This window comes from Ciconia boyciana, chromosome 4 (genome assembly GCF_034638445.1).
Source record: "Ciconia boyciana chromosome 4, ASM3463844v1, whole genome shotgun sequence".
Lineage (NCBI taxonomy): Eukaryota > Metazoa > Chordata > Aves > Ciconiiformes > Ciconiidae > Ciconia > Ciconia boyciana.
This window is the reverse complement of record NC_132937.1, coordinates 47290850-47303343: the sequence shown is the minus strand read 5'-3', so window position 1 is coordinate 47303343 and position 12494 is coordinate 47290850. Positions and strand designations below refer to the sequence as shown.

Sequence of the window (12494 nt, the reverse complement as noted above, 5' to 3'; positions counted from 1 at the left end):
GGATGTTCTGCAATATAACGATAGATCGGGTTACAAATACATGCAGCAATTTCAAACTTGTTTCATTGGTTGATTGTCAGAGTAATAAAATCACATTGAATTCTAACAACCAATTATTTCCAAATGACCTTGCTCCTTTACAAATTTGCATACAGATTCATGTGCACAGTTTGAAAAATGTTGATCAACATACAACCTTTTTCCAGTTTTTGAGAACGGAATATTTTATGTGAAAGTACAAGAAGAACAGAGTAATAGGAAAGTGTTGCTTACATGGATCTGTTTACATGTATTTGCACACATTTTGAATTCAAATGTTGCACACGAGTGTTAACACAAGTGAGCTGAATACTCCCATTGACTTGAGAAGGATGGCTTGCATGCAGGATTTTGGCTTGTACGATACTGTTCACATACATGTAATAAAACGAGTGCAGACATACATAGAGGTTTGCAACACAGCTGATTTTCATACATGTGTTTCAAAGATTATTGGTTTAAAAAACAGAACAAGAATCTCAATTCATAACCAATTTTTTATACTCATCTGTGGCATCTGCAAGGCAAAGTTTATCTCATCCCTCTTTTTTCCAGTAGTTCATCTAACCTTTTATTTTGAGTGAGACGGTATGGAATGCAAGAATTGTCATCAAAGAATGGCACTTCAAAAGTGCTGGAAAACTGATATGTTTGAAAATATGCTAGATCGTTAATGGGACAGATTTCTTACATTTTTACACTTTGGAGTCACTGTGTCATATTCTATGTTACCAATAAATTGCAAGTCATTTTGCGAGTTGATTTGGCATCAGGTATCTTTCTTCCCTCAAGATGTATTGATAGGCTTATTAAATACTATAAATTAAATAGGTGCTATACTTCCAAGAGAAATTGGAAATGTCTCAGCTTTATATGTCAAATGATTTGACATCATGTGCCATGACATGTTTCAGAAAAACTAAGTAACAATGTTTCTGATTAGTGACCCACCAGTAGTATATTTGCTTAATCTCTGCCTTATATTTGCAGTAAGGTACCACCCAAGTATATGGTTACTACATTCTTGTCTTCTATAACAGATATTGTATATGTTAGACATAAATGTAGTGTAGGGTCTTCTAAAAAGTTTATGTAGGCTGAAGATGGAAATAGTATGAGGAAGTAAGTAACCCAAAACTTTTGGAGGTGAGAGGGACAGAACAGAAGTAGTAAATACTCATTAAATGCATGTCTTTTTATGTTTCTGGGTATTCAATGACTGTGACTGAAATAAAATGAGGAAGTCTAAGACTATGGTCTGACAAACACCGTAAGACAGTATAAACTGGTGTTGCAGCTGAGGAAAGCATTATCATTTTTCTTCCTTCCTCTTCTCCCAGCTTTGGACACAGGTATTGGCAAAATTCTTCTGAAAAAGACTGGTATCATCATTTATGGTTAGAAATGTATTTATCTAAGTAATGTACTCCTTTCATTTGAGATTCATTGATGGCATTTTGCTCTGCCAATTCTTATGTAAGAGAAACTTAGAAGATTCAGGGAAGGAAAGGGAGGAAGGTTGTACATCTAGCTTGTAAGCAACTTTTCTGAAAAGGTCTTTTTTTGATGTAAGTAAATTGGTTACCAGATGGTGAACCCTTTCTCAGCAGTGCCTTTTATCTGCCTTATGGGTAGATTTGCAACACTGTGACACATGTTCATTTCTGTTCCAGCACAATTACAGTTATCTCTGGGAAATCTTAAAAAGACCTTTTTCTTAAATATTGGCAGTTCAGAATGGATATCCATCATAATTTATGGCTTTATACAACACAGAAATAGCTCACTTCAAGCAACAAAGGTCCTGATGAAGTAATCTTAAAAAAGCTTGTACTTCCCCATTTTAATTTTTGAGGGTTTACTTAGTGATAATTGTCTTAATAAGCACAAGACTAGGATGGAATGGAAAATGAATTGCAGTACTATGGATATGGCTGCAGCCAAGATCATGTGTTTGAATGCTAGCCTCAAACCAGTGGAGCACAGATCTGCTCCATCACAGATACTCTAAGTTCACATTTACTTAAGACTGTGTCCAGTTTTTTATTGTTTATTTTGCAGTTTGGTGATTTAAATGCTGTGTCCCCTGGAAATATGGATAAAGGTAAGCATTTTAATCTCTCCAGTGTATAATTCTGTAGAAAGCTAATGTGTCTCTTTGAGCAAAATAAGTCCCTATGTTTTAAAAATTCAGTAGGACAGAATTTAGCGCTGTATCATGCTTTAAAGTGCATGTATATGTTACATGGATATGTTAATATATTATATGGATACAATAAGCTATCTATGTAATATGCAGCATATAATAATGACTAGGATATTGTAGGTTTGTTCTAAAAATATATTTTAAATATGTTTATTATTGACACAAGAAATATTCTAATTTTTATGCAGAATTTAGTTGTATCGATAGGACAGAGGAGGGTAACAGCTGTGGGAAGAAAGACAGGAGTATGCTTATGTATGTTTATAGTAAATGTTTCGCTAAGTGAAGAAGACAGAATTGCATGCAAGTAGCTCTCAGATAACTTGTCAGTGAAGAGGATAGAAAGAAATGAGTTCCTTATAATCTCTTCATGCTGTATTTTGACATACATTCTTATACTGACTAGTGGAGTGATTTGGGGTGACTTGACTAGACTCAACTAGTGAGTATAAGAACATATGTCAAAATTTGGGGTCAAGTCACCCCAAATCTCTTCACCTCAGTTTCCCTATCTGTAACTGAGTAACAACTCGTTTGTTCATCAAGTCTTAGAGATGAGAGGCATTTCGAAATATGAAGTTAACATTGTTTGTTAGAGATTGGTTTTGAGATTGCAATTGTTTTTTCCACATACTGTATCAACAGTATGTAACTCAAGTGATCAAAGCTGAGACACTTTACCTATTTGAGATAATTAACTTCTTCCATTAAAATTTCAAATTTTCAGTTTGTGCTTTATCAGATTGCTAGTCTTCCCTGTATTTTTGTGTTTCAACTGTTATTTGTGAAATAAAGGCCCTTGTATTAGAATTTTTTCCCTTCGTGCTAGTTTCATGGTGGTTTGTTTGTGCAGATGAGGGCAGCGAAGTTGAAAGTGAAATAGATGAAGAGCTGGATGAAAATGGAGAGCCACAAGCCAAGAGGGAGAAAACAGAGCTAAACCAGGCGTTCCAAGTGGGCTGCATGCAGCCAGTGCTTGAAAGTGGAGTACAGCAGAACCTCCTGAACCCAATTCATAATGAGCACATTGTTGCAACTACTCAGACTATCAGACAATGCAGTGCTACTGGAAATACATATACTGCAGTCTAATATGAAACCTCCGCTCCCCAACACCCCCCCTCATTACATTAGCCCTTTGGGTTTAATAATGAAAAAAAAAAAATAAAGATAATAAGTCTGAAGGTCGACTGTTGTCAAATTTTAGCTGTGCTGAACATTATTTTGTTGGAATTGTTAAATTGAATGGGTGTATGTATTTTGCCAGATCTATTAAAAAAAAAAAAAAAGATTTTTTTGGTAAACAGAATCATTTTACATTGGCCGCTCAATATGAAGAGTTTTCTTAGTATCAAATGCAAGGAAGATTTTTGCAAAGCTTAATGTTAATGTTTTTGTCCTCTTATAATAATTTAATTTTTTTCATAGTTTTTTAAAAATATTTTAATGTTAATTATTAGTTATGATGATGATTTCATATAGAAAGGTTTTTAATTAGATGCCCTTCTGTGAAATATCAAAAGAACTATTTTCTTTGATTTACACTGGAGGCATACTTATTTGACAGCAGATGTATCAAATTTGTTATAAAAGGTGCTTTTCATTGGACAACGAGAAGACACTATTTTGATAAAATTGTGAGCATTCAGGGGGAATTTTTGTAACAATGCTGGAGGGTTGGGAAGATCTCCTAGTTTTTTTCTGTGAGTAAGAAGCGAGTTTAAATGACAGAATTGTAACAGAATGTGGTAACATGTACGTCACAAACGTACCTAATTATCTGACCAACGTGTAAACAATGCAAGCTTCCTTTAAAATCAACGGTTCCAGATATTATTTGCATACCAGTTCCTCTGTTTTGAAGACTACTGATTCTATATGTGAGGCCACTGAACAGGTGCTTTTGGCTGTTGAGTGGTACTGTAGTTGTTAGAAACTGAAGCTAAAAAAGAAGTGACTTGATTATTATTAATTTTAAGTGTACGTGCTACTTATGCTGAACTGGACATACAGGAAAACATTCCATTTGGATGACTTTCTTCTATTCCAGGTCTTTTCCTACTAGTGGTTCAATCTGCTGCTCTTAGAAAAGATGATTTATAGAATGCAAGGAATGTAGCAACCTGCATCACTTTCCTTTCAAAAGTATTTCCTTGTTCTTGAAGTGGATTTAAATTTTTACAAAAATTAGATAAGGCAGTGTAACTGGCACACCTCACTTGTACTTATTCCCAATTGTGTAGAATTTGAATAGGTGGCTAGATGGACCATTGCCATTTAAGAATGTACATCAGGGATCATTGTACCTCGGCTATTACATGGTGCCTTAAACAGAACTGAAGCTAAGACTTAGTACTTTTTGTTATGCTTAACTCTTAAATTAATTCAACAAGGTGTGCCTGTCATTTTCAAATTCCCTAAGAAGTAAGGACAGGTTACATAGCCTTCAAAAAAATAGGATTTTTTTATTATTAAATGATTTTAATATCCCTCTTAGAATGACAATAAACCTATTTTTTGTCGTTTCTAGCTGGATTTCACTTTATTACAAATAAAATTTGCTTGGGAATTTGGAAAGCAAAACTAGCTTTAATACCAACTTCAAATGTCAAAATAGATTGACCATAGTCCCAAGCATGATTATATATTTTCTAAATCCTTGCCTACTTTTAATTTTAAAAACTAAAAAGAAATAAATGAGCAGGTACATAATGCAGTGCATGTTTTCAATTTCTATATTTTGTGGGGTATCAGCCAGATATTACATTTTAATGGTTAAATAATGACAGTTTATAGACACCATATTAATTGACATTAAACAACTCAAATTTTTCTTCTTAAACATTTCATTATGCAGACACATGAATTTGCTACACTGAAATAGTGGAATTAAATAAGCAAAAAAGCCAAAAAGTTAAAGAGAGCACAAAAAGATCAACTTTACAGAAAAGACTGTGTAAGAAAATTAGGGATTCTTTTATTTTGGTTTATCTAGTGTGTCTGAAAATTACTTTAAAGTCATATATACCAAATGGGAGAAGAGCGTGTAAAATGAACAGCATATTTATAGCAAACAAGTTTGTTGCTAGAGTTTACATATGCTCCAAATAACAGCTGCACATCAACTAAAATGTCCTAACATTGGTGTACAAAATTAAATTTTAATTCCTTTGCAGAATTGGGAGGTGAACCCATCCTGCTCATTCTATGTAGGCATAATTCCTACTAATGTCAGTAGATGGCTTTTGCCTCAGTAAAAAGTGAAAGTGAGGTTTATATTCATTATTTCTAAACTCATAAATGCACTGAATCTCATTATAGATTTTGTTCTCACATATATCGTTCAGTGTGTCCTGATTTTTCCTTGGAAATCAGCACATCTGTACCCTTCACCAAAAATGCTAAAACTAAGCTGTGATAAATATTTACTCCCCTTCATTGTGCATTATAAGATGTTTACAAGTAAAATAAAGTGAAATAATTCAACACTTTTTTCATTTTCAGCTTTTTTTAATACTTTAGTACTTGTTTCAGTTTTTGTGTTGATGGACCTATAATGTTTTTTTATTATTGTCCTTTCTTGGTTTAATGTTGGATTTTTTGTTGCTGAGAAAAGAGTACGATTGTAATAGGTAAATCTAGATTGCTAAAAAAGGTGGGACCTGAGTATCTTTCATTATTTAGCTCCCCACTCCACTCAGTTGTTCACTGTTCACAAAGTGCAAAACAGAACTGAACGAAAATCTGAATACAAAAATGGAATGTATTTCATAGCTTCTAAAAACAATGAGTTATCAAAACAAATTGGAACTATCCCAGGTTCAGAAAACTGAATGGAGTCAGTCAGTCAGAAAAACGAATGCTTAAATTCTAAAGATTTTACCAGATTTTTTTAGTACTATGTTACTGTAAGCTGCGTTGTATACTTACAGGTTTGGTTTTACATTTACTGAAATTTTAATCAAACACTTAGATAAAACATTTGGCACACTCTTGCTATTTAATAGTTGGGTTTTAGTAATCATTAAACTACAGAGATACGAATACCTCAGTCCATATTCTGTAATGTGTAGCGTGTGGCTGCACTGCCACACCAGCTCTGAAGTCTATTGTTAGCGCTCTGGAGAGGTGTAGCATGTATCCACAGGGCAGACATTATGAGAGTTGACATGGTTTATGTGTTTTATTTAATCTTGACATGGAATCCAAAATAATTATTTTAGAGGCATTTTCCCCATTAGCACAAATAGCACAGTGAACAGGGTGGGGGAATGGGTATTGTTGAACTACCTTTTCAAAACACAGGGCCCAATTTTCAAAAGTTTTATATTTATTAAAATTTGTTACTACATTTCCATCTTCCTCATAGTAAATCAGTTTTCAAGCTTTTTTTTTTCTGTTTTCTATTATTTCTGTGTTTTGCTGTTGTACTGTAGCATGCTCTAAGCACCTTTTTTTAAAAAAAGTTCCATAAAAATTTGGAAAATAGATTTTAAATTATTTACCTATAAAATGATGATTTACAGCATTACTGCCTTTAGTTCAAAAATAAGAAAATAGATAATGTTCTGTCATTCAGGAATGTATAGGTCTATATACAAATTTAATTTAAAGCGAGGTATTTTTAAATATCTAAAACACTTCTTTTGTTCACCTTGTTTTCCCTAGGAGAAATGATCTGATATCTTTGTCATTCTCACCAATTGGTATCTGCACTGTTTAGGAAAAAATTTATATTAGAGATGCACTCTAACCCAATTTAATTCAGAATGTTTTTACAAAATAAAAACATTGATAGCCATAAAAGTGCTGACGAAAAATAGATTTATTAGTAATATAAGTATACAACAATAATTTCAGAGTTTAAAACATTCATTTGAGAGCGCAATATGAATTTCTGAAAATTGGGCCCTTGTCTCTCTAACAGGACATCCTCTTTATATATGGTTTAAAACAAATCAATAAATGGAATTCTAGTATCTCTGCTAATTTGTTTGGTGATTTAAGACAAACAATAAAAACTGGAATAGAAGCATAAACACACAGTGCTTAGTTCTAGTATTAGAAAATTAATTTGATATAATGCCTTGCATTAACCCTTTGAGCATTGTAAGTAACATGATGGGAACAAAGCTTTTTAGATAATTAGTCCATTGAGCATATACTTTGAAATAGCTGATAGTTGTAGAATTTTTTTTAATTATGTCTAAAGTAAATACTTGCATACTATATGGGAATGGTTTTGTTATAGGAGGCTCAATAGATGTAGGAAAAATATACACTGCCATTGATGTGTACTGTCTAATAGAAAACAGTACTTCAGCTCCCTTGTTTTCATAATTGCATAAGTATATAAAGAAAATCAAACATGTTTCTACAGATATGAAGTTGTCTACTTTAAGATGCCTTTAGAAGATAAAGATTTAGAAAATACATTCACACTATTTTGAAAATCTCCTGAGGTAGGTTAGTATTGGAATATTCTGGTACTGTAAAAGAGAATCTTTAGGATTAAAAGAAGGCTTAGTGAAGAAGAATAAATTTTGCAGACTATTTGGTATGTTTGCATTGAAATTTTTGGCAGTGTTTTTGATAAACAATAACAAAAAATGCCCGATTTTATTGATATTCCTTTTAAAACTCAATCACTGCAATAACGACTAGCTGAAAGATGAAGGTATTTTATTAATCTTCATCTATAGGGGTATGGTTTGGATGGGCCTTACTGAATGTCAGAATTTTAAAAGCAACCTAGAAATTGCACAAGCCTTTTGCCATTTTAAAAAGCCCCTTTGTTCTTACAAATACTGCTTACAAGAACAAGGGAACAAGTGTAGTAGCAAGTAGAGATTCTTTGAACTTGCAGATAGAAATGCCACCTTACTAAGTGAGAGTACAATACATTTTCTACTGGTTTCTTGCAATATCAATCAGTCAGCCAACACTAAGTGCAGGTGTACTTATTTAAGTCTAGCTGAGGGCAAAAAAAAAGGGTCTCATTTTAAGTTATTTAATGGAATTACATTTGTAGTATAGTGCAAGTAAGTTGTAAACATTTTTAGTCAGTTAATGCAAATTCATGCATAATTAACATAAATGCAATACTCAAAGGGTTTTAATTTAACAACTTTTTTTATTCATAATTTACTGTAAATGCTTCTGAGTTTGCATGCCTTGATCATTGCTGCTAGTGATTTTATGTGCCAGTAGACCTGAGTTTAATTTACCAATCTAACTAAGAAACAGTAAAAGCCACTTACAAAGTGACTGCCTAGTGTTTGTTTGAAGTAAAATATGCCTTAGTTTAAAAATGATCATTTTAACCTTTGTTTTATTCTGATTTTTTTTCCTTTTCCTGTTGAAAAAATAAATTAGCATTTTGGGATTGGAAGCCCTGAGTAGTTAAATATTTGGTAAGAATTGTTCTTGTAGATTGCTCATTAAGGCTGAAATTCACAGTAGAAAAGAAGGCCCAGAACAAGCCTATGGGCATCAAATGAGCCTCACTTAAATCTAAATCAGGAAAAATGTTCTTTGTATGTTCTTAAGCACTTTCTTGATTATGGTGCAAACATTTTACAGGAGTTTTCAGTTCTGGATGAATTTTACTCTGAAATAATAAATGTCTTTGTAAGAGGAATTTAAGACTTCAGAGGAACAACCTCACATGGATTGATATTTACCAGGAACTCAGTTCAGTTCTTTTTGACTCACTGATACCAGCAAGAGCTTTTTACACAAAGAATACTTAAAGGGTTCCCCAAGTAAAGTTTCCTTCAATACAATATTAAAGTGATTGCCTTGTATTTAAACATTAAATATCCATCTTAAAGTAACCCAATTAAGCAATTTAAAATATGCTAGGAAAATATCACTTTGTACCAAAGCAAGTTGCCCATCTCCACTCATCTTCACTGAAAATTTGAATTTACAGTTAATAACCAATGAGGCTGTTAAAGAAACTTTGAGTGCCTTTCAAAAACTTGGAAAATTGTGCCTGAGGTGGTAAACTTTAATTAGGTTAATTCTAGAGCTACCAATCAGTAATTTTATCATCACTCAGGGCTTTCTTACCTTCTAGGAAACTTCCTCTGTTGCATTTATTTTATACTGTATTTTTTTTTAAGTGCCATCATTTAAATTTCACTTAGTAAGTGGCAGATTACATTATTCAGTCCCACAGCACAGAAACATCATAACACTAGGACATATTCAAACTTTTATTTTCCAGTTGACTGAATATATTATGTAAATGAGGTAAGCAACTTTTTGTAGATTGTATGTGTGAGATAATGTAATGTTCTTTTCCAGTTTTTGGACTACAGTTGAATATACTTTTTAATTATTTAAAGAAGACATCTTTACAGAATAATGTGATGGTTTTTTTGTATAATGTATTTGATTTTGTAAATACGTATTTCCTGATGTGATTTTTGTGAGAAATGCTAAATCTTTTAGTATATCATGTCCTCTCAAAACTGGCAGGAGCTAAATAATAGTTTGTGGGCAATTTGTATTGTGTACTGTACAATAACTGGGGAACTTTTATAATTATAAAAATATATATTAACTTTTAGTGTGTTGTTTAAAAAAATGACTGGAACATACTAAAGACAGTAGGATTTTTCTGAATATTTCAGACTTGAACTCAGGCTAGCTTTCTTGTGTTTTTCAAAACAAAATTGTGTCTTGTCTTTTAAAATCAATAAATTTGTTTTCTTGTTACAAACATACCTGAATTGCTTCAGTTTTTATATAGCCAGATATTTTGGATTGTGGTACTATTGATTTTGAGAGAAAAATTATTTCAAATTATGCCTTTTGAATAAGACAGCAATTTTTTATTTAGCAGCATCACAACTAAGTAACGAATGAGACTGCAAAAGAAACTAGTGTTTTGAAGTGTCAATTCAATTAAGTAGCTGTCACATTCCCAGTAAATACAGGTAGTAATATACTTATTAATTTCAATATTAACAATAATTTCCCATTACAGATTTAGTTAGTTGACAGCTGTCAGTGAGGGGACATGCAGACTTTGGCCTTCAGGAATTAGTAGTGTCAGTTAGTTACCAGCAGAACCTACTTCTGCCAGTCTTACTCTAAATATTCTGCAGTATGCTAATGTATTGGATGTTTTGGCAGTTTCACAAAACATAGACAAAGGCCTAATCTTATTGGGTCATATATCTTATGAGTCTCTAGTACATGTTGCAGGCACTGTTTCCTATAAAGAAATGCAGAATGTTATTTTAACTGGGGAGGACCCACTGAGTAATAGATGCTAGAATATCAAAATGACTATTGGATACCAAGATTAAAACATGTATTTCACACAAAACTGTGTTAAAGATAGAAAAGCTGCATCCTAAAGCTTATTTTTCTCAGGAAGTTCAGCTGTAAGTTATGGTCCAGTCATTGCATATCCATTAATCTCAAATAAAGACCAAGAGCTTAGTAGAGTACAATACTGGTTCCTGCAATGCATCCTACCAAACAAGACTATAAATTTTCTATGCCAATGACCAGCCACACCTATGTTTACAGAATACTCCTAATTGGTTTGCTAATCAAGACTAAGACTTCATTTCCCAGCTGGTGCCTTGCTGAGACTAAATAGGTCTCCAGCACACATGCACAAAAACATTAATCTGTAGAGGGACATCTCCCTCTAGAGAGATCTCACACCAACTAACAGTTGATATAGCCAACATTACTCAGTTCTTTTCCACTGACAGTGTTACCAGAAAGACCCTGCAGAATTCCACCTCTGCTGCTGTTGATATTAATTGAAGTGGTTTAATTAACCAATAGAAGTTTAGTTCAGCATCCCAAAGTACTACGATCCAGACCTCAAAGCATGAAGCATAGCTGAAATGTAGGAGAAATTCAGAAATACTGGGTAGTGCAAGAAAACAAGAGCGTAAGAAGGGTTATAAGTAAAGTTATTTTTATTACTTCTGTAAGGTCATTTTCTGCACAAGGTTATTGATATCAAGTAAGTAATACATTCTATACTGAGTTATTTTAAGTGTATTTAATTTGACTTATCTAAAGCGTTCACTTCAATTACTTAAAATGTCGTACAGCCTGCAGCAATCCAATGTGCATCTGTTGTTTAGTTCCATATCAAGGTCTATGCCAAAAGCCACCTGAAATATAACCCAGTTATTTTCCCACAAAGGCATCTGACCAAGGCAAGGAAGAAACCTTGATCCACTTTTGGCACTATTAACAGTATGCTAGAGAGAGTTTTTATTCTGACTTGGTTCTGCTGATCTCATTCCAAATTTTGCTAAATACCATTGTATATGTTCTTCCCCAATAGCTGAATTAACCTAACCAGCAGGACTTTTCTATTCAAAAAACAAAGCAACCCCTCCTTGACCACAATGTGCTGCTGCTGACAGTTTATTCTAAGCAATTTTATAAGCAGAACTGTTCTAGTAAGAATCACTCTGCATATAGACATTTTGCACTGGCACACTGCACACAAAATCTGCTGCTGCTTTCATTATCAGAGTTTAGGGCAGACACAGTAGGTCAGTACTTTAAAAAACTGCTGGCTCAAGCTGTTCTCTCTTTGCACTTGGATGTTACCTTTCCCCACAGTGGAGCCACACTAACAGATGGTGTCCTGGCAGAGTTCTGGTTTAGCCACCTTTGCTCAAACTGCTGCTAAAAGTGGTCCATACTGATGTCTCTGCTGCTGGAGACGTTTGTTAGTTAGAAAGTCCTGACAATTTGCACAAGAGTGCTCAGATTCTTTACCTTCTTTTGTGAAGTATTACTGGCAGAAGCATCTTTACAATACTTGAGTTGTTAAAGCACATTTAAGGGAGCTACTAATAGTATTATTATGAACAGGAATATCTGAATACCCTTTAGTATGCACTTTAGAAGAAGGGTTTGTGAACCGGTCCTTTGCAGAAGCTGTAGTTTGAAGTTGTATTGTCTTCCACCAATACTGAAAGACTGCAGAAACAGCTGAAGAAGCTGCTGTAACAACACATTGGTTGAAGTTAGGGTCACAAAGAATTGTGTAGTTGCAACACAGGCATTGAATTTACTGGCCCATGTGAGTGACAAGGTGACTTTTGCTCAGAACAGTAGGAATCACTTTATCCTTTTATTTCCCTGGTTTTCAACAGTTTCTGATGTCTAAGAAAAGTTTAGACTCCTTTTCTTCCTCCAGTTTCACCCAAGAAAGCCAAACAGCCAAAATTAAAAGGTGCAGTAAGTAACATAG

At 33.5% G+C, this 12494-nt stretch overlaps 1 protein-coding gene across 3 annotated transcripts in view; it reads left to right on the top strand.

Annotated features, from left to right (window-relative positions):
* The window catches only part of RFX3 (regulatory factor X3), a 129813-nt gene extending 123195 nt beyond the window's left edge, over positions 1-6618 (top strand). For 2 of the 3 annotated variants that reach the window (XM_072859334.1, XM_072859333.1), the window contains 2 exons: positions 2101-2143; positions 3099-6618. In XM_072859334.1, the coding sequence (XP_072715435.1) occupies positions 2101-2143; positions 3099-3337 (282 nt within the window). In that variant the 3' untranslated portion in view covers positions 3338-6618. The remainder of the gene's footprint in view (positions 1-2100; positions 2144-3098) is intronic. The other variant, XM_072859335.1, reaches the window with a different exon arrangement.
* Positions 6619-12494: the final 5876 nt, after the last annotated feature.